The 22530-nt window shown below is 43.1% G+C and overlaps 1 protein-coding gene across 10 annotated transcripts in view; it reads left to right on the top strand.

The window, feature by feature from the left end:
* Positions 1-22530, top strand: part of zdhhc14 (zinc finger DHHC-type palmitoyltransferase 14) — a 66404-nt gene that overhangs the window by 27058 nt on the left and 16816 nt on the right. For all 10 annotated transcript variants that reach the window (XR_507731.3, XR_507730.3, XM_003215775.4 and 7 more), the window contains exons 4-7: positions 14166-14303; positions 17529-17577; positions 20558-20660; positions 21287-21396. Coding sequence is in view for 8 of the 10 variants with exons in the window: in XM_003215775.4 (XP_003215823.2) it covers positions 14166-14303; positions 17529-17577; positions 20558-20660; positions 21287-21396 (400 nt within the window). In the remaining 2 variants the exon portion in view is untranslated. The remainder of the gene's footprint in view (positions 1-14165; positions 14304-17528; positions 17578-20557; positions 20661-21286; positions 21397-22530) is intronic.

Below are 22530 nucleotides of genomic sequence, written 5' to 3'. Positions count from 1 at the left end.
CACTCATAAAGTGTGTGTTCGTGCATGTTTCTTGTTTATTCTTAGTAAAAGTGCAACTGGTTAAGCAAACCACAAACCCTTGTTCTCATCTTATTTCTCTGGCTTGTGGGGAGAAAGAAGATACAGTGCCAGGTTCATTCACAATGAACAAACCATAAATATACGTCTGGAGGTGTTTTAACTCTTTCCACTTCTAGCGGGAATGATTGGCCAGTATACTGGTAGCATGCTGGCACATACACAAATCATTCATCTTTAGGTGTGGAAATTTCCAAATGTGCAGATATTGGAGGAATAGTAGTTGCTTGTCTGGTGCATGCTGTCCAGTTAGGACACACTGTGCTAGGCTGCTGATCTAGTAATAATACAGCACATTTGCCACATCTTTCTATATAAGATTGTGATTTAACCCCAAGAAAGAAAACATTAACTATCATATTTGGAATGCATTTACACCTATTAGGTTAGGATGTGGTTTGGGAGGACTGTCAAGGACAGAACGCCACAAGATCAAAGATAACAGAGTTTATTGGATTACAGAACTCAAAAATGCCCGTAAAATACAAGGGCCAGGCAGTATTAGCCTTTAGGAGCAAAAAGGGACAAGGAAAAACGTTCAAAAGATAAACCGGATTAAACCGGATTAAACAAAAGAATGCAACTAATTGGCAGCAGATTCCTCTCTGCTGCCAGCACTGTGCTTTGAGTAACTTGCGTCGCTCCCACACACAGCAGACAGGATTTCCAACACGAACAGATCAGCCAAGGATTGTAGCAGTAGAGTAGACCCAGTTCCTTTCCGTAGATCAAAGCCAGAAGCAGACGTTTGTAGTTTCCAAGTCCGAGAAGGGGGAAGTCAAGCCGTGGTCAGTTCAGTCCGAATTTCAAAGCAGGAGATGGCGTCCGTCAAGAAGACGACGGAAGGTCAAGCTAATAAGAGTAAGCACAGGTTTGCACAAACAAATGCCCACACAATTCCTCCCGCCGTCTGACCCTGAATTCCAAAACAACTTACGTATCAGCACACGAAAACACACCAGTCTTCAGGAAAGCGTCCCACACAGATCCCAAGCGTTCGTCCAGATTACCTTGCCCAACGCAATTTGCAATTGCTCCCAAGCCCCATTTTATGCCAGTTACAAATCCTCATCACTGTCAGCTGTCCTCCTTAACCCGGGCGTTTCCTCATCACTTTCCTCATCAGAGCTGGAACACCTCTGACTACGCCCCACAGCATCTCCAGCTGTGGATCCCGTCCCATCCCTCCAGCTTGACCATGGGTCTAATCCTGAAGGTCCCCATTCATCTTCTATCCCATCATTGCCAGTGGCACCCAATTCCTCCCTCACCCGAGTCCAATCCATCTCATCCTCCTCCGAGCTAACCAGCCCCTCCTCCATTCTCTCCGTAAACCCCTCAAAAGACTCTTCGTCAGATGGTGCTGCAAAAATGTCTCGCAGTCTTTTTCTTTCTCGCTCCTCGAGAGTATCTGACTCTCGAGGAGTCTTACGCCCACGTCTGCCAGTAACAGAGCCATGAGGCTCAATCATAACACTATCCCCTCTCACAAAGGCCTCCTCCCCCGAAGGCGGAGAAGTGGCAGTGATACCATCTGCTATAGCACCACGACGACTGGAGGTATCTAACTTCAACAGTGAACGATGGAAAACTGGATGGACCTTTAAACTAGACGGTAAACGCAAACGAAACGCAACGGAAGAAATCTTTTTAACGATAGGAAAGGGACCCAAATACCGAGGCGCAAACTTTCCCCCAGCCTGTTTAATATGTTTGGAAGACAACCACACCAAATCCCCTTCTTCCAACTCCTCCCCTGCCTGCCTGTGGCGGTCAGCCTGAGTTTTTTGCGTTGCCTTAGCTTCCAACAGTAAGCGATGGGCAACATCATGCAATGCAGCCATTTCCGAAGAGACCACATTGGTCGACGGCGCCACACCTCCCCGTGGGTGAAAACCATAAGTTAGCTCAAATGGCGTATGCTGACTAGACGTGTGCACCGCATTGTTGTAAGCGAACTCCGCCACCGGTAACCACTTCACCCAAGCCGTGGGTTGATCTAAACAAAAACAACGTAAATACTGCTCTAAGAGCCCATTAACCCGTTCCGACTGTCCATCCGTTTGCGGATGAAAGGCTGAAGAAACGTTTAACTTAGTCCCTAAGCACTCATGGAAGTGTTTCCAAAAGCGTGACACAAATTGCGGAGCCCTATCCGAAATAATCACCTCGGGTGCTCCGTGCAAACGATAGATGTGCTTAGTAAATAATAAGGCCAACGTAGGGGCCGCCGGAATGGTTGAACAAGGAATAAAATGAGCCAGTTTGCTAAATAAATCCACCACCACCCAAATACAAGTATAACCCCCAGACTTAGGCAAATCCGAAATGAAATCCATGGAAATGATTTGCCATGGCCTCTCAGGAACAGGTAGAGACGACAACAACCCTCTAGGGCGCCCAACAGGCGTCTTACTCTGCTGGCAAACAGCGCAGCTGTCACAAAAGCGCAGAATGTCTTGCCGCATCTTTGGCCACCAGTAGCTCCTGGTGATAAGCTGCACGGTCTTGAACCTGCCAAAGTGCCCAGCCATGGGTTTGTCATGGTGGGCTCTAATCACCTCCAACCTGAGGGCCCCCACTGGTACGTAGACCTGCCCCCTGCGTACCAATACTCCGTCTTGATCTTGTAGATGAGGCAGTATGGTACGGTTACCTGCTGATAACAGCATAAGTTGCTCCTGAGTCCACACATCATCCCTCTGAGCCTCAAGGATCTGGTCATGTAACCCGAGCTCATTATCTACAACACATAGAGAGGCAGTAGGCAAGATGGTCTGACATACTACCTGCTCATTGGTCTTAAACTCCGGCTTGCGGGATAAAGCATCGGCCCGCAAGTTTGCCTTCCCCTCCACGAACTGCACCTTGAAGTTAAACCTGGAGAAAAACAAAGCCCATCGGATTTGACGCTGGTTTAACTTCTTTGCTGTTTGCAAGTGCTCTAAATTCTTGTGATCAGATCTGACCACGATTTGGTGCCGCGCCCCTTCTAGCCAGTGCCGCCACACCTCAAACGCCACCTTAATCGCCAACAACTCCTTCTCCCATATGGTATAGTTCTGCTCGAAGGGTGTTAGTTGCCGCGAGTAAAATCCACAGGGACGCAAGGTCCCTGAGGAATCTTTCTGAGACAATACAGCCCCCAACGCGTAGCTAGAAGCGTCCGCTTCTACCACGAACGGTTTGTCAACATCAGGATGTGTTAGTATGTTGTCCGATTGAAAACTAGACTTAAGTTGTAAAAACGCATCGTGAGCTTCCCGCCCCCACACAAATGGCTGTTTCTTACGCAGGAGCTGCGTCAAAGGTACCGTGAGCTTTGCAAAATTCGGAATAAACTCCCGGTAGTAATTAGCGAATCCTAAGAACCTTTGCACATCCTTCTTAGTCTTAAGCTCCTGCCATGAGTTGACGGCGTCAACCTTATGTGGGTCCATTTTAAGTTCCCTACCTGACACTACATGACCTAGGAACTCCACTTCAAGCACATGAAAAACGCACTTGGAAGCCTTGGCGAAAAGCCCATTAGCCCGCAGACGGTGCAGAACCTGCTTGACATGTTGACGATGTTCTTTCTCGTCCTTAGAAAAAATCAAGATATCATCCAAATAAATCACTAAAAATTGGTCAATTAGGTCCCTGAACACATCGTTCATGAACCTCTGGAAGACCGCGGGAGCATTGCAAAGTCCGAAAGGCATGACTCGGAACTCGTGGCATCCGAAACACGTGTTAAATGCCGTCTTCCATTCATCACCTTCCCGTATACGGATTAAGTTATATGCCCCCCGCAGGTCAAGCTTGGTAAAGACCTTGGCCCCTTGCACCCTTGATAACAGTTCCGAGATTAAAGGTAGCGGATACCTATCCCGAATGGTGTATTTGTTTAGGATCCGATAGTCGCAGACCAACCTAAGTTCCCCAGTCTTTTTGGCTACAAAGAATACTGGTGCCGCAGTTGGAGAGCTAGATGGGCGAATAAACCCCTTGGCTAAATTTTCATCTAGAAACTCTCACAAAGCTTGCCTTTCCGGTACAGTCAAGGCATACAGCCTTCCTGCTGGCAATTTCGCACCTTCTGCTAGCTTAATGGCGCAATCATATGGCCTGTGCGGCGGTAACTTGTCCGCTTCTTTTTTACAAAATACATCAGAGAACTCCCCATACTCAGCAGGCACTCCCTCCATATCAGATTGAGTAACATTCAGAGTGCAACAGTCCTGCCTCTTTAAGGTCAATTTACGTGTCACCCAATCTACTTGTGGATTTACTACAGCTAGCCAATCCATCCCCAGGATCACATCGTATCTAGGCAAGCTCGTAATATCCCACACAAACGTTCCCGTTACTCCCTGCACTTCCCACATTACTGCTGAGGTTTCATGGTTAACCACCCCAGTCTCCAGCAGTCTCCCATCTGCTCCTTCCACCCACACGTCGCATGCCTTGCGCACTCTAGGAATGCCATGCTTCTTAGCAAACTCAATATCTACATAAGAGACCGTAGCCCCTGAGTCCAGCAGTGCCAAAGTAGAAACAAGTTCCCTTCCCCCAACAGATAATGTAATGGGTACGAAAACATGCTTCCTCCCCTCAGTTGACTGCTTTAGGAGCCCTAGTGCGTTGGACTCACGTCGCACTAGGGCTGGCCTTTTCCCGAAAGCTGAGGTTTCACATTACAGTTTTTGGCAAAATGCCCAGCATTCCCACAGTACAAACACAACCCCAGCTGCCTCCTACGGCTCTTTTCCTCTGTAGACAGCTTTTTAAAGACCCCAAGCTCCATAGGTTCTTCCCCCATCACCACAGGTGCCCTGGTTACATGCATGGGTGGCGCACACATTGCTTTCGAGTGTTTACGAGCCTCGAACCTGGCGTCCAAACGCAGCACCTTAGCTACTAAGGCGTCCCAATTTTCAGCCGGCTCCAAGCGTGCTAATTCATCCTGGAGCATATCACTTAACCCAGCAGTAAATAAAAGCATGAATGCATTTTCCCCCCAGTCCAGCTGGTGGCGATACAAGTTAAACTTATTTAAGTAATCCAAAACAGTCCCCTTTCCCTGTTTCAACCGATACAGAGCCCACCCAGCATTCTCCGTGCGGAGAGGATCCCCAAAAGTATCAGTTAATAACTTTTTGAAATTATTCAAATTGTCTTTGACTGGGTCATTTCCCAAAATTAAATTAGTGGCCCATTGTCCTGCGGGACCGGTCAGCAAACTCAAAATAAATGCCACCTTGCTAGTGTCTGTAGGGAAAGCATGAGCACTGAGCTGGGAAAAATAAAGCTCCACTTGTGCCAAAAAGGTTGGCAACTTGCACCTGGTTCCGTCAAAGCGTTCAGGAGTCAAAACAGCATGAGCTGTTTGACTGACGGTAAAAGCCGTTTGTAATTGCTCAAATTTGGCCCTTAACTCCTCCATCGTCTTCCTGACGGGTTTATTACTGCAATAAACTTTTTATGGGCGTTGGGCAATCTGTCAAGGACAGAACGCCACAAGATCAAAGATAACAGAGTTTATTGGATTACAGAACTCAAAAATGCCCGTAAAATACAAGGGCCAGGCAGTATTAGCCTTTAGGAGCAAAAAGGGACAAGGAAAAACGTTCAAAAGATAAACCGGATTAAACCGGAGTTTAATCCGGGTAAAAACAAACTGCTTGCTTCAGCCTGGGGATAAACAAAACAAAAGCCGAGGAACAAAAGATACAAAAGAATGCAACTAATTGGCAGCAGATTCCTCTCTGCTGCCAGCACTGTGCTTTGAGTAACTTGCGTCGCTCCCACACACAGCAGACAGGATTTCCAACACGAACAGATCAGCCAAGGATTGTAGCAGTAGAGTAGACCCAGTGTCACGACCCAGGCTGCAGAGCACCAATAACCATACACAGAGGCCAGAATCTATCTAATATCTTTATTGAAGGAATATATAAAGTTAATAAAATCAAGTGTAGAAAATAGTTCAGAATTAGACCTTTCGGGAAAGGTCAGAATTAGTCCAAAAAAGCAATGTCCAATAAGAAATATTAAGGTCCAAAGTTGTAATCCAATAACCGAAACACTCACTTTGCCAGGCAAAGTGAGGGGAGATGACAAGGTCCTTTAGTCCATGAAACTTGAGCGAGGCTAGGAAATAACCCGATACTTGAAACAAGGCTTGAACGTGGAACAAGGTAACTAAGAACAAGAACAAGGTCCGTGGAATAACTTGGTAAAATCCGTGGAACAAGGCAAGGATTGGTCCTGGGAATCAAGGCAAAGTCCGTAGATAAACAAAGGCTGGGAAGCAAGGCGAAGGCTGGATAGCAAGGCAAGGCTTGAGCAGGAGCGAGGCTTGAATCGGAGCGCGCTGTCCAGACACAACTCGCTCCGTAGGCTGACGAATTGACTCCGCGAAGTTACTACGCGGGTAAAACACCTAAATAGAGTCTAGCTTTCCCGCCGAAGCAGTTCTCTGGGAATCAGAACCGAAAGCTAACTCTGAGACCAGATGTGAGACTCCCCAAAGATTCTCACGAGAAGCAGTCTTAATTGGCCACATTCTTAGCTGCAATCCTCGCACTCCTGCGCGAAGCTGAATCCAAACTTCTCTGTTGTTTACAAAACTCCCGGCGCAAGAATACGGGAGAAGTAGGCTCTGGGCTTGTTTGACATACTTCTGGGAGACAACTTTCTTGCAGGTGCAAGGTTCCCAGATCTGCCTGGGAAAGATCTGGCTGAGAGGAATCCAGTTCAGACTGGGAAGGTAAAAAACCCAAGTTTTCATCTTCATCAGGAATTACAATGTCCTGAGCAGGACTACAAGGCCCATGGGTCATCACACTATCCCCCTCCTCAAGGCCCCTCCCAAACTGGGGCCCTCTCCCCGAGGCGCGAGGTCGTGGTTTGGTGGGATAGGTCTGATGAAAGCGACGGGTTAGATCAGGAGCATGGACTGTGGAGGCGTCTTCCCAAGAGCGTTCCTCAGGGCCAAAACCCACCCAGTCAATGAGATATTGTAGGCGGCGGCGGTGAAAGCGAGAATCCAAAATGTCCTCAACCTCGAACTCCTCCTCCCCATTCATCAAAACAGGAGGGGGGGCCGGTTGGTCTGTATCAGGTCGCACACCATCCGCCGGAAGGAGCAGGGAACGGTGAAACACTGGGTGAATGCGCATTGAACGCGGAAGTTGGAGTTTGAAAGTCACGGGGTTTAATTGCGCCACCACTGGATAGGGACCAATGAAACGGGCATCTAACTTCCGGCAAGGGCGGTGGGAGGGCAGAAAGCGAGTGGACAGGAAAACCCGATCTCCTACCTTGATTTCGGGGCCCGGCTGGCGATGTTTGTCAGCGTGGCGTTTATAGTCCTCCTTGGCTTGATCCAGTTGCTGGAGCAAAAGTTGTTGCACCGCTGTGAGTTCCTGCAGCCAATCCTCTGCTGCGGGAACCTCTGAAGTTTCAATGACAGGGGGGAAGAAACGTGGATGGAAGCCGTAGTTTGCAAAGAACGGCGTTTCTTTTGTAGAAGCTTGAACTCCATTGTTGTAGGCAAACTCAGACAGTGGTAACAGAGAAGCCCAATTGTCCTGTTGATAGTTTACATAACAGCGAAGATACTGCTCCAAAGTGGCATTGGTGCGCTCCGTTTGCCCATCTGTTTGGGGATGATGAGCTGAAGATAAGCGAGAGTCTATGCCCAATAGTTTTTGTAGTGCCTTCCAAAAACGAGAGGTGAATTGAGATCCACGGTCTGTGACTAAACTCTTGGGCAATCCATGTAGTCTGAAAACATGTTGAAGAAATAGATCCGCAGTTTCCTTGGCCGTGGGGAGGCCTTCGCAGGGAATGAAATGGGCTAACTTGGTGAATAGGTCCACCACCACTAAGATCGTGGTGAATCCACAGGAAGGTGGTAGGTCAGTGATGAAATCCGCGGAAATTATTTCCCATGGGCGAGATGGGGTAGGAAGGGGGTGTAAAAGCCCTGAGGGCTTCTCCCTTCGTATCTTGGAGCGCTGGCATACTGGGCAGGTGTTGACATATTTTTCCACATCCTTGCGGATCTTGGGCCACCAAAAATCCCTTAGGATCAAATGCATAGTTTTAAATAGTCCGAAGTGTCCTGCTGGTTTGCAGTCATGACACAGACGAAGCGCTTTTTCCCTGCCCGGTCCGGGTGGGATATAAACATGATTTCTATAGCAGAGCAGCCCATCTTTAAGCGAAAAGGGGAAATGCAGACCTTGGCGAAGTTGGTCCTGCGCCCAGGCATCGGCTTGCTGACTAGCCCTGATTTCTTGAGCACAGATGGGTCCTGGAGTAGGGGAAGTTGAACCAATGGGAATGGATTTGGTGTTCCCCACCGTGAGCGTGGCAAAGTTCTCAGGTTGTAGCAGTTGGGATTCAAAGGTCTCCTTGCGTCCTGCAGCGTATTCCGGTTTACGTGACAGGGCGTCTGCTTGTTTGGTTTGGGCTGGGGTCACATAATGGATCTGGAAGTTGAAACGTTCAAAGAATAAAGCCCAACGTTGCTGCCTCTGATTTAGTTTGCGGGCAGTTCTTAGATGTTCTAGATTACGATGATCAGTGTGGACTTCAATGGGAAATTTGGCCCCTTCTAGCCAATGTCTCCAAGTTTCAAAGGCTGCCTTTATGGCCAGTAGTTCTTTTTCCCAAATGGTGTAATTCCTCTCTGGTGTGGTTAGTTGACGAGAATAAAAGGCACAGGGGTGGAGGTGATCTCCCACCGGTTGTAAGAGTACAGCCCCAATTGCCACATCAGAGGCGTCCGCTTGCACCACAAAAGGGGTTCCAGGATTTGGGTGCTGTAGAATTGGCTGGGAGGTGAATAGTTTCTTTAGTTGCTGGAACCCTTTCTCTGCTTGATCAGTCCAGCGGAAAGGCTGCTTTCCACGGATGCAGCTAGTGATGGGGTCGGACCAGCGGGCAAAATCTGGAATGAACTTGCGGTAGTAGTTCGCGAACCCCAAGAAACGCTGCACCTCTTTCTTGTTAGTTGGCGCCCGCCATTCCAATACTGCTGAAACTTTGGCTGGATCCATGGAAAGCCCTAGAGGCGAGATGCGGTAACCAAGGAAATCTACCTCTTGTAGATCAAAAGCGCATTTTTCCAGCTTGGCATAAAGTCCATGATCCCGCAATCGTTGTAACACCATTTTGACGTGGTTCTCATGTTCTGATTGTGATCTGGAAAACACCAAAAAATCGTCCAGGTAGATTATCAAGAACCTGTCTAGATAGTCCTGAAAAATGTCATTGACAAAATGCTGGAACGTTGCGGGGGCTCCGCATAAACCGAAATTCATAACTCGGGACTCAAATAATCCGAATTTGGTCTGGAAGGCGGTCTTCCACTCGTCCCCTTCCCTGATGCGAACTAAGTTGTAAGCCCCCCGAAGATCCAGCTTGGTGTAAACCTTGGCTCCTCGAAGCCGATCCAGTAGATCCGAGATTAAGGGCAGGGGATAGCTGTTCCGCTTGGTGATATTGTTCAATGCTCTGTAGTCCACCACCAAGCGTAGTTCCCCTGACTTCTTCTTCACAAACATCACTGGGGAGGCGGCTGGGGATTGAGAGGGTCTGATGAATCCCTTGCGAAGGTTTGTCTCTAGGAATTCCCTGAGAGCTTCCTGCTCTGGTTCAGTCAGGGAGTAGAGATGCCCTCGCGGGATCGGGGCCCCCTCCACCAAGTCAATGGCACAGTCATAAGGTCTATGTGGGGGTAATTTTTCGGCTTCTTTCTCATTGAATACATCCCAATACTCGGAGTACTTCTTTGGCAAGGTGATGATGGGCTCGGTGTCTGTGGCATGGCATACCTTGGCTACGAGGCAATGGTTTTGGCAATACGGTGAAGCAAACTGCAGTTCTCTGTTGGACCAGGAGATGTTAGGGTCGTGGAGAGTCAGCCATGGAATTCCCAAAATCACAGGGAAATGGGGGACCTCGGTAACAAAGAAGGAAATCTCTTCCATATGTTCCCTTATCCACATCCTGGTGGGTTCCGACCACTGACTTACGGGGCCCGTCTTGAGGGGACGGCCGTCTATGGCTTGCACCACACGGGCATTCTTGAAATCATGATATTGTAATCCCAGAGAGTCGGCATACTCTCTATCGATGAAATTGTTGGTAGCTCCAGAGTCTATCATGGCGTGGATCATGACGGGTCCCCTTTTTGCTGACCATAATGTGACCACGAGAAGGAACAGGACCCCGGTTGGCGGCTCTTGGATGGATTTTTTGACCGGGTTGGCGAGCCTCTCTACACCCGGTCGTTGGCTTCCCCCGCCGGCTGTGTGCCAGTCGGCTCAGACGCCTTCGTCTCCGTGGAGGACGCCGCCGCAAGACGGGCGGCAGGCTTCCCTTTGGCTGGGCACTCTCTGGCGAAGTGGCCCCCGTTCCCGCAGTACCAGCAGAGGTTTAAGCGTTGACGACGGGCCTTCTCGGCGGCATCTAGTCTGGGACGTACATTGCCCAACTGCATCGGCACCTCCTCGCCTCCTCTGGGGTATGGGGTTGGCGGTGGGGGTCTCCACACCGGACGTGGCTGAACGCTGGCGGGAGCGGGGGGTTTTGCCCCGGCTCTACTGCCCTGGCCTCGAACCCACTGTTTCCTGTTGGCAATCATGACTTCAGCCCGTAAACATTGATCAATGAGTGCCTCGAGGGTCTGGGGAGGATCCACCTTGGAGATTTCTTCCAGCATTTCAATGTTGAGACCCTCCCGGAATTGTCCCCTGAGGGCTACATCGTTCCAGCCGGTGTTGTGGGCCAGCACTCGGAACTCGGCTATATACTGAGACATAGGTCTGTCTCCTTGGAAAAGGCGACGGAGTTTGTGACCGGCTGCCTCCAAATTGTCCTCGATTCCCCAAGTCTCCTTGAGGTGGTCCAAGAAGTGTTGCGCTGATCTTAGGTGTGGAGAGGCTTGGTCGAACAGTGCCGTCGCCCAGCTGGCCGCTGGCCCGTCTAGAAGACTGTAAACCCATGCCACTTTGATGTCTTCTTGGGGAAACTCGGCAGCACGGGCCTCCAGATAAGCTTGACATTGGCGACGGAAGACATGAACCTTAGAAGCTTCTCCAGTAAACTTGGTTGGCAACGCCATGGCCGGAAGACGAACTCCGCGTTCCTTCAAACCCCTTATTTCTCCATCCTGTGCATTGAGCTTATCACGGATTCGGTCCACCTCTTCCTTGTCGATGGTGTAGGTAATCGGCTGGCCGCTCGGCCCAGGTACGACTCCGGTAGACATTCTGGCCGAGGTTAATTGGTGCTTAGGGTGGCGGAGTCAAACTGTCACGACCCAGGCTGCAGAGCACCAATAACCATACACAGAGGCCAGAATCTATCTAATATCTTTATTGAAGGAATATATAAAGTTAATAAAATCAAGTGTAGAAAATAGTTCAGAATTAGACCTTTCGGGAAAGGTCAGAATTAGTCCAAAAAAGCAATGTCCAATAAGAAATATTAAGGTCCAAAGTTGTAATCCAATAACCGAAACACTCACTTTGCCAGGCAAAGTGAGGGGAGATGACAAGGTCCTTTAGTCCATGAAACTTGAGCGAGGCTAGGAAATAACCCGATACTTGAAACAAGGCTTGAACGTGGAACAAGGTAACTAAGAACAAGAACAAGGTCCGTGGAATAACTTGGTAAAATCCGTGGAACAAGGCAAGGATTGGTCCTGGGAATCAAGGCAAAGTCCGTAGATAAACAAAGGCTGGGAAGCAAGGCGAAGGCTGGATAGCAAGGCAAGGCTTGAGCAGGAGCGAGGCTTGAATCGGAGCGCGCTGTCCAGACACAACTCGCTCCGTAGGCTGACGAATTGACTCCGCGAAGTTACTACGCGGGTAAAACACCTAAATAGAGTCTAGCTTTCCCGCCGAAGCAGTTCTCTGGGAATCAGAACCGAAAGCTAACTCTGAGACCAGATGTGAGACTCCCCAAAGATTCTCACGAGAAGCAGTCTTAATTGGCCACATTCTTAGCTGCAATCCTCGCACTCCTGCGCGAAGCTGAATCCAAACTTCTCTGTTGTTTACAAAACTCCCGGCGCAAGAATACGGGAGAAGTAGGCTCTGGGCTTGTTTGACATACTTCTGGGAGACAACTTTCTTGCAGGTGCAAGGTTCCCAGATCTGCCTGGGAAAGATCTGGCTGAGAGGAATCCAGTTCAGACTGGGAAGGTAAAAAACCCAAGTTTTCATCTTCATCAGGAATTACAATGTCCTGAGCAGGACTACAAGGCCCATGGGTCATCACACCCAGTTCCTTTCCGTAGATCAAAGCCAGAAGCAGACGTTTGTAGTTTCCAAGTCCGAGAAGGGGGAAGTCAAGCCGTGGTCAGTTCAGTCCGAATTTCAAAGCAGGAGATGGCGTCCGTCAAGAAGACGACGGAAGGTCAAGCTAATAAGAGTAAGCACAGGTTTGCACAAACAAATGCCCACACAATTCCTCCCGCCGTCTGACCCTGAATTCCAAAACAACTTACGTATCAGCACACGAAAACACACCAGTCTTCAGGAAAGCGTCCCACACAGATCCCAAGCGTTCGTCCAGATTACCTTGCCCAACGCAATTTGCAATTGCTCCCAAGCCCCATTTTATGCCAGTTACAAATCCTCATCACTGTCAGCTGTCCTCCTTAACCCGGGCGTTTCCTCATCACTTTCCTCATCAGAGCTGGAACACCTCTGACTACGCCCCACAGCATCTCCAGCTGTGGATCCCGTCCCATCCCTCCAGCTTGACCATGGGTCTAATCCTGAAGGTCCCCATTCATCTTCTATCCCATCATTGCCAGTGGCACCCAATTCCTCCCTCACCCGAGTCCAATCCATCTCATCCTCCTCCGAGCTAACCAGCCCCTCCTCCATTCTCTCCGTAAACCCCTCAAAAGACTCTTCGTCAGATGGTGCTGCAAAAATGTCTCGCAGTCTTTTTCTTTCTCGCTCCTCGAGAGTATCTGACTCTCGAGGAGTCTTACGCCCACGTCTGCCAGTAACAGAGCCATGAGGCTCAATCATAACAAGGACTGTGTGTGTGTTTTGGGACAGGTTGGTGGTTTTTTTGTTTTGTTTTGTTTTGTTTTTTGCAGGGCAGGATATTATCCCACATCTAGAAATATCTGTTTCAGGAGAGCTATTTTTAGACAAAGCAACATCTAATACAAAGGCATTTTTATTGCTCAGAGTAACTAAGGATTAATGCTTTAATAATTAATTAGTCAAAGTTGTGGAGATAAAGACAGTAGGTGATCCTTTCTGTATCTCATCTTTAATTATTCAACGTATGTTGAAAGTGGTTGGACATTTCTTGAAATAATAGTATTGCTTCACACCATACTATGGGAAATAGGCATTGTTCTTCTGTGGCGGGATTACAGTTTTTAGGTTTCCTTGACCTCATGAACAACATTTAGTCATTCTTTCCTTTAAGCAAATTATCTTTGAAAAGAAAGATTGTCAAGATGGAAAATCAGGAAGACGTCAAATGGAAAACTTTTTTAAAAAGCTCCAATTTAACTAAATGGGAATTCTGACATTTGCTGATATCTATAGTTCAGCTCTAAATAAATGCAATTTCTTTAGCAGAAATAGCACCAAGTGCTATTGTTATATTTATTTATATACCACTTTTTTCTCGGGAAATATGAACTGGAAATGGAAATCTGGCAGTCTTGACTACTGAGAGGTATAGAAGTAGTAAACTGAAAGGAATTAAATGCCTATGCCAGAAATTAAAAATAAACTTGATTTTTATAACAGTTTAGTATGTGAATTAGCACAAAATTATGTATGCCTGAATCTTATTGGTTATCCCAAACTTGAATCAGTTGTTAAACAGAGTCAATATGAATGTAAAACCCCTTGTTTTCCCTTGATTCTATGGGTCTGAAAAGAACAGAGCATTGCTGAAGACCAGCTTGTGACACAGGTGTAGATTGTAATGTCTACAAAAACTGGGGTAAACCTGAATAAGGAGTTTGCTATCACATAGTGATTTTTTTCCAAGAAGGTCTGTTTCTCCCCACTAAATTATGCCTATCCCAATCTCTTCTCTTTCAGAACGATTTGATCACCATTGTCCCTGGGTAGGCAACTGTGTGGGAAAGAGAAACTACAGATTTTTTTATATGTTTATATTATCTCTGTCTTTTCTGACAGTCTTTATATTTGCATTCGTTATCACCCATGTCATCCTTCGTAAGTATGCAAGTAAAATCAGATTATATATTGATATATATATTGATATTCCAGCTTTAATTTTGATCTTTTGAATAATCAGAATACATTGGTTCTTGTCTTTAGGTCACAAGACTGTATAATTAGTTTGGTCATCAACAAAATTTCCAGTTGTAAAGCTTGCTTTTCATTCATAATCTTGACATTTATATTTTACTTATTTGGCTTTGTTCGCTGGATTTCTGAAGAATTATTGACAGAGAAAGAGGATTCTGGTTTCTTCCAGTTTTTCTACAATCTATTTTTACTTTACTTTTCAGAAGTTCACATTCTGCAGTTTAGAGGAGCAGGAAGTGGCAAGCAGATTTTAGTCCCCCTTATATTAAAAGTTTTTAAAAACTGGACAGCAAACAAAGAAACAAAATATTTTTAGAATAAAAGATGCATGCCACCATGCCTGATTTGGAATTTACTTGCTAACTTAAAACAAATAATTTACAACATTTCTTCTGCATTCCAGATTAGTCACATAAAATAGGCATAGCCCTTTAATTTCACAGCTATCCTCCATCCATGAACAAACACATTGTGGTCTATTCCAGTGAATCTAGAAATAGATACAAAGTGTTCACTTTTAATTAGACTATATTTCTTGCTAATCTAGAACTAAAGGTCACGGTTCAAAGAGCTATTTTGTTCATCCAGTGGGGCTGTTAGCTGTTAAAACGTTGTTTAAACAAGTAGTCCCTGTGCTTTCAGAAGCATTGCAGTGTGGCTCAGCATCCTGGTCATAGATCTAAATAAATGTTTTGTGTTCAGAAAGTAATTTGTTGTTATATTGCACATTAGATAAGTTGACTGTATAGGTAAAGGTAAAGGTTTCCCTGATGTTAAGTCCAGTCGTGACCGACTCTGGGGGGTTGGTGCTCATCTCCATTTCTAAGCCGAAGAGCCAGCGTTGTCCATAGACATCTCCAGGTCATGTGGCCAGCATGACTGCATGGAGCGCCTTCCCGCCAGAGCGATACCTATTGATCTACTCACATTTGCATGTTTTCGAACTGCTAGGTTGGCAGGAGCTGGGGCTAACATTCCGCTCCTGGGATTTGAACCTGGGACCTTTTGGTCCGCAAGCTCAGCAGCTCAGCACTTTAACACACTGTGCTACCAGGGGCCCCTAGGGTTGACTATATACTCTTGAGTATATGTTATATATAGAATACATTGGGCTGGATTCTTTAAATGGAAAGTTTTCTTTCATTTTGTAGACTGAAATACAGTTATTCTTCCACGTTTGTGGTTTTGACTTTTGAGGATCTGATTATTTATGGATTCGATCAAAATGTTATCTCTGGGAATCTCTAGGTCCTCCAGTGTTATTCTGTGGTCAACTTTCTTTTGTCATGTTGGACGACGTAGGTATTTCTGGAGAGAACGCCCCTCTGGGATCCTCCAATGCAATTCTTTGGTCAGCTTCCAACAGATGTTGACCCCAGAGTCATACTGGAAGACCTAGAAATAACTAGAGTAGTGTTCTGTCAGGTAAAAAATAGGCATTTCTTTATTGGTTATGTAGTTTAATTATTCTGTAACATGCCCAGAGTCATGAGGACAGGCAGGTAAGAAATAAAATAATAATAATAATAATAATAATAATTATTATTATTATTATTATTATTATTATTATTATTATTATTATTATTATTCACGATTTTTAACTTTCATTGAGGTCCTGTGCCCCTACCCCAGAGATTGTGGGGGACTGACTGTAGAGTGAAAATACCCAGTGAAGAAAGGAAGAAGCAATTTTATCTTGTTCCCTCTGCCCCACAAACCATCTATATTGCCTCCCACAACCTTCCACAGAGATTCCAGTTGTCCATAATTCTTTTTGAGGGCTATAGAGAGGGAGGGAGGGAGGGAGGGAAGGAGAGAGAGAATTGCCTTACAAATGCACTTTCCCTTTTCTTCTCCTGGGAGCATCTTTCAACAGCATCATGTTTCCCTGTTGTGTCTTCAAGGCATTACTGAAATTTTTATATACATGAAGCAAGGATACCCCTCATATCTCATTAATTCCTTTCAAAGAGGGTGTAATTCAGTTAAATAGCTGTTCAGTTTTGCAACCTAATTGATAATCATGGAATCTCTCTGTCCTTGAACTATACCTTTTAGTGGTGATACAGCTGGTGTTTTATTGGTGTAAGGCAGTTATTCTCAACCTGTGGGTCCCCAGATGTTTTGACCTTCAACTACCAGAAATCCTAACACCTGGTAAACTGGCTGGGATTTCTGGGAGTTGTAGGCCAAAACACCTGGGGACCCACAGTTTGAGAACCACTGATGTAAGGACAGTAATAGTTTTCTATTGACAATGTAAACTCCTGCAGTGCCACCATAACATAAAATTGATTGTATATAGTATCATGGAGTTGAAAGAGACCACCAGGGCAATCCAGTCCAATCCCCTGTCATGCAGAAACACACAATCTGGCCATCCAGCTTCTGTTTAAAAACTTCCAGACTCCACCACAATCCAAGGCAAAATATTCCACTATCAAGCAGCTCTTACCAATAGTAGTTGTTTGCTAATGTTTAAGTGGAATCTTTTTTCCTATAGTTTGAATGCATTGCTCCGTATCTTAGTCCGTATGAGTTTAGAGTTAGAGACTGTATTTTGATGAGAAAAGGTGTTTTTGCTCACATGGGAATCCTATGCCATATCCCATCTGTAGTCTGTTGTGTTTTTCAAAATATTGTCTTGGGGAATCCCTTAATTTATCATTTTTTTAAAAGACAGAGCCTGGATCTGGAAGTTCATTAAGTTATTGTTGACTTCTACTTTCACTGTCTGTTCATTGTAACCAGAGGAATCTGAAAGCAGATTCCTCTCCTTAGTTATTTGGATCCTATTGTGGCATATTTGCAAGATATCCCCATCCAAGATAAACATTTTTTTGTGAGCGCAAGTAAATCTATGGACATGGCTCATGGAGAAAAACTTTTGTTTCCATATTAGGATTGAAAATAACGAAGGGATTATCAAAAATCTTATTTATAGAAGCTAACAATACCTGCCTACAATTATAGACTAAATGGTTTTATTGTGTTTGTTTTTAGTCAAGAGTATCAACAAAATTTGAGGCCTATATGTAGCTAAATGTATGTATTAATTACTGAATTTTTGAAACTTTTAATGTAAACACGGTATACATTCTTTTCTCTTTTTTTGGCTTCTTTTTTCAGGATCTCAGCAAACTGGTTTCTTAAATGCACTCAAGGACAGTCCTGCAAGATATCCTTTCTCTGAAATGTTTTTCAGGCTTAACTTTGCCTGTGTTTTAAAGGAACCAAGTGTCAATTTTACTTCGTTGTCTGATGGCAGACATTTGGATACAACAGTTTAATTAGATCTGGCTTTGCTTCAGATCACCACTGCTCATGACCCTACATGTAGTATATATATTTGAGTGACTAATTTACTGATAAGGCATACATACTATAATGTTTGCAGTTAAAATGAGAAACTAGTTTTCATTTTGTATAAATACAGGATATACAGTATACAGTATATTTAATACAGTATATTTAACCTATATTTTGAAACAAGAAAGTCATAGAGATTTTAAGTGAGAAAAATTATCTGTAGATGTAGACATCTGTAGATTTGTAGATAAATTATTTTACACTGTGATATTAATATTACAGGATAGAACCTGTCGCAGTATTTCTAGATGTTGCCATTCTCAGCAGAAATTGATATAAACTTAGGGACAGAATTAGAAGCAATCCCATAAAAATAGTCTCTATCATTCATAATAGTTTCGGGTTGCTACTGCAGGTTTTACTTTCCCCCTCCCTCAGATAATGAATATGGCAGGTTGCATAAAGTTTGTTGTATATCAACACAATTCCTTTTTACAAAGTTCTCTTCTTTGCAGCCATTCTATGTTTATCATTAGCTCACTAAAAAGCAACTGATATATTATTTAGAGAGAAGGAATCTTTTTATCCTGGCTGTATTATAAAATTATTATTGTCCTCTCCTTCCTCCAGTCTCACTTAGAAGTGCTTTGCCTCTTTATTTCTTTATTTACATCACTTTTACCCCACCCTTCTCACCCGTAGGACTCAGGGTGGTTTACAACAGTTATCTTTATCCCCTTCACAGGACACTGTAACTTTGTCAAAAGCTTGAAAATAAATAACAGTGTCTTGAAAAGATGATACTCTATTCATTATTTCATCCTATGACAGCTTTAGAACAAATTAAACGTTTTTTCAATCTTTTGAAAGAAAGAAATGTTTAGACTCATTAGTAAGTAAGGTGATTCTTTTCTCAAAGTTATTTTGATTTGTTATGGTAGTCATACATCTGAGTGATTCTAAGTTAATAAAATTGTCAGGCCCATTATCTTTCTATTTAAATCTTTAATCCTTACGGAATAGCTGTTCAGATAGTTTTCTGTAGGATTCTGAGCATCAACAGGCACACGTTCAGAGAGTTAGCATTTTGGTCAAATTTTTCACATTGTATAAGGTCCTGGGACCACACAATAAAGCATGCATGGTGTTTTGGATTTCTCCTTCCTCATATATTTATTCATATGAACATATGCTGATCCCTGCTCCAACTATTTTATATTTCAACCATAGGGGTTAGCAGCCTGTTGCACTCTGATAGGAATTGCATGATTTGTTTGAATTGCTTATACCGTATATTAAATGAATGTGCTTCTCAAGTGTTACTTCCATCTAATCTACTTGGTTATCAGCAGCAGCAGCTTCCTTTAACATGAATCCCATCTGTCATTCCAGTTGAACAGCAGTAGTGATGTTGTGGGGGTACTATGGTGCATATGAGGCAATCTATTTGAGATGAACTTGTTACCAATTTGTGATGAACTGGTCCTTTGCTTCTTCTGATATATGCTAGTTCAAGCCCTGCAGATGCCAACGGACCTTTTAGACCAGTCCTGTGGCAACAGTGAGATTATAGTGACAGCCATACAAATCACATTAATTTTGACTGTCTGGAAGAACCCCAAAATGGAAAGCCCAACTCCTTCCAACTCCTTGTCTTCCTTATGACTCTAAGAACAAGTGCCCGTTTGGATACGTGGAAAGCAACAGTCATGTTCTAGAATGGAATCAACATAGAAACATGGAAAAAAAATCTGATTTTTTTTTTAAAAAATATTGGAATTGGAAAAGAAAAATGAGAAATAGATCAGTCTCCCAATTTCCCCCCTGAAAGAAGACAGTAAAGTCAGGAGTGAAGTCTTGGAGTGATTTTATAACTCAGAGTCTCATACATTACTACCTTTCTATTTCTCAGGCTTAAAGCTCTTAGTGATCATCCAGAAATTTCTATGTGAAAAACATGCTTGAAACTACTCCTACTTAACATCTGTTTGTTTTTCATATAATGGCATGAAGGATTGAATCATAAAACTGAAAGATTAAATAATTATGTTCAATTTGTAGTGATAGAAATAGGATATTCCACTTTAATTCTTTTGGATAGAAAATTGTGAAAGGCAAGAAGCTATAAATTAATCTGGGGACCAAGAGATTTTCCATGCTATTCCACAAGATTTTAGAGTCATAATTATGGAGAGTAAGCAAAATTACAGTACCAATGCAATTACATTTTCATCTTTTGATACGACTTCTTATAACTGGAATTTTCCTTCTAGCTTGAATAGAAAGGAAACCAGCAATTTCTGTAGCCAGTATTCATAATTGCTTGTTTAGAATTATTTTTTCTTATTAAGTCATTGCATGGCCTTAGGAAACCTTGTTGACACTTTTTGTTGCTATTACTTATAACCTTCTTATGTAAAACAAGAGTACACTGATAACATAAACAATATTTGGTGTATTTTTATAAATGCAAGAACTTTGAAATTAAAAGTTGCTCTCATACAAAAACATAAATGCCTTCATGTAACATATTAAGATCTACAATTGAATTTTTTAATTTTTATTTTTACATTTTATATTGTTTTATATTGATTGTTAGGGAGAAAGGTGGGATAAAAATAGAGTTAATAATAATAATAATAATAATAATAATAATAATAATAATTCTTAATTTGACATTCTAGAAGTTTGGCAGCATAACATAATGTTGATGTCCATCCTATGTTACTTGACTCTAGCATAGCATAGTCTTAGGCAATGCATTTGTCGCATGAAACTTTCATTAAACCATAATTGCTAATAGTCCTTATATTTGTAAACTTTTCAATTTTGCCTTGACTTTCAGTCACTGTTCTAGAAGCTGTGGTATGTTTCTTCTCTGTTTGGTCCATTGTTGGGCTCTCAGGTTTTCATACATATTTGATCAGCTCCAATCAAACAACAAATGAAGATGTAAGGAGGTGTTTCTTTTTTACTTAATAATTTGTCTATTAGCTTAGTGCTTCTTAAGTTATCTGATATGGCAATGTTGATTTTGTTGTAGTAATAGAACATCTTGTGACATGAAATAAGCTTTAGCCAACATACAATTATACCCGAATAAAAGTGTTAGCCTTAGGGCTTCAACGGTTTTAATGAATTACTGGTTTCCAACTATTAAGTATGAAAATCAATAATAGTTACATTTGAATTATTGTATCCTTTATAAATCTGATTAAAAAGTAGCATCAAAAAGACTTTGAATAATTATAGTTGAAGCCTTTATCCACTCAAAATATTGTGAGGATTCCATTTTTGATTCCCAGGATGTATTCTGGTGAAAACTAGCACAGACATTCCTTTGTCTTTGGAAATTTTGTATGGTTGTTGTGTATGGGGAGGGTGAAATGCTGTGGTAAAAGTAACTTATTTGGATGTGGGGGACTGATTAAGCCCATGGGCTAGTCTTGGGCCTCATTATTTCCTGACTTCGTTTACTTCAGTAGTTTTGGGGATGGTAACCAAGAGTTCTTGTGCTTAGCATTTTGAAAAATCCTACAAAAAGCAAGAATAATATACAAATATTTATTTCTCACTAGATCAAGGGATCATGGTCAAATAAACGAAGCAAAGAAAACTTTAACCCATACAGCTATGGCAACATTTTCACAAACTGTTGTTCTGCGCTCTGTGGGCCCCTTTCCCCCAGGTAAGATATATAATTGTGTTATATTGAATCCCTCTTTTTATCATATTTTGTTGTACTCTTTGGGTCATGAGTATACAAGCAGCAAGATGACATTTGTTAGTGGATATTATGCAAGGATTGGATTCTTGGAAGTGATATGTATTGTTTCCTATTAAAGAGAGATTGCAAGATGCCTGTTTCTATTGTATGACACCTACCATCTGTGCCAGTGCCTGCAGCTTAAAAAAGAAAATGATTGTCTATGATCTTCTGCCAGCCCCAAACAATTAGAAGCTGTAAAGAATCCATTTTGAAATGGTTAACATCACACGCAAGACCTTGGTGTTCTACATGTTATTGCCCATCATTTGACAGGAAAACGTATTTTCAGAATTATTTCTTTTGACAGCTTTTTAAATTATATATAATGGGGTTATTGTCTGATAAATCTTTCAGTGATGGATCTAGGTGAATTTAAATATTGGACAAAACATTCTTATGAGAATCTCTTTAGATATACATGTGTACTATTCCATTTACAAACCACACAAGAGAAACTTTTCTATTCCCATCCCATTCTCATTCCATGCTTTGCAATTGTTATTACATTCTGGCATTGGCCTATAAAGTAAAGCAAAAGAATAAAATTAAAAATAGAATGATCTGGAAATTGTAGTTTTTTAAAAAATAATGTGAACATGAGAAGTTTTACAGTTTTCACTTAACAAAGTGGCATAGCTGAAGGAACACACTACAGCTTATTGCTTTTTTCTTGACAATAAGCATATTTGCTTGGAAATAGCCATAATTTTTCTGTAGAAAGTACAAAAGAATAAAAAGACATGGCTGCCTAGCTGACCCTTGATTACAAAATATTTTCAAAAGTGAAAAAAAAAGACCATTGCAGTGAGCAGAGTTCACCATGATATCCTCATCATGCTATCCTCATCATTTGTCACAGTCTTTTGGGGAACCCTCTGTATTTCAGGTTTCTTAACTTGTGTCCCATGGTTAGCCCTAGCTTAACTGCTGACCATTTGAATGGGTTTTTTTTAAATGAAAACAATTAAATAAAACATGTTAGATGATAAAAAAAACTTGCAAGTATTCTATGTCTTTTCCCCATTTTTCCTCAGATAAGTCATTATTAGGCAG

The sequence above is a fragment of the Anolis carolinensis genome, chromosome 1 (genome assembly GCF_035594765.1).
Source record: "Anolis carolinensis isolate JA03-04 chromosome 1, rAnoCar3.1.pri, whole genome shotgun sequence".
Classification (NCBI taxonomy): domain Eukaryota; kingdom Metazoa; phylum Chordata; class Lepidosauria; order Squamata; family Dactyloidae; genus Anolis; species Anolis carolinensis.
This window is presented reverse-complemented; position numbering and strand designations above follow the sequence as displayed.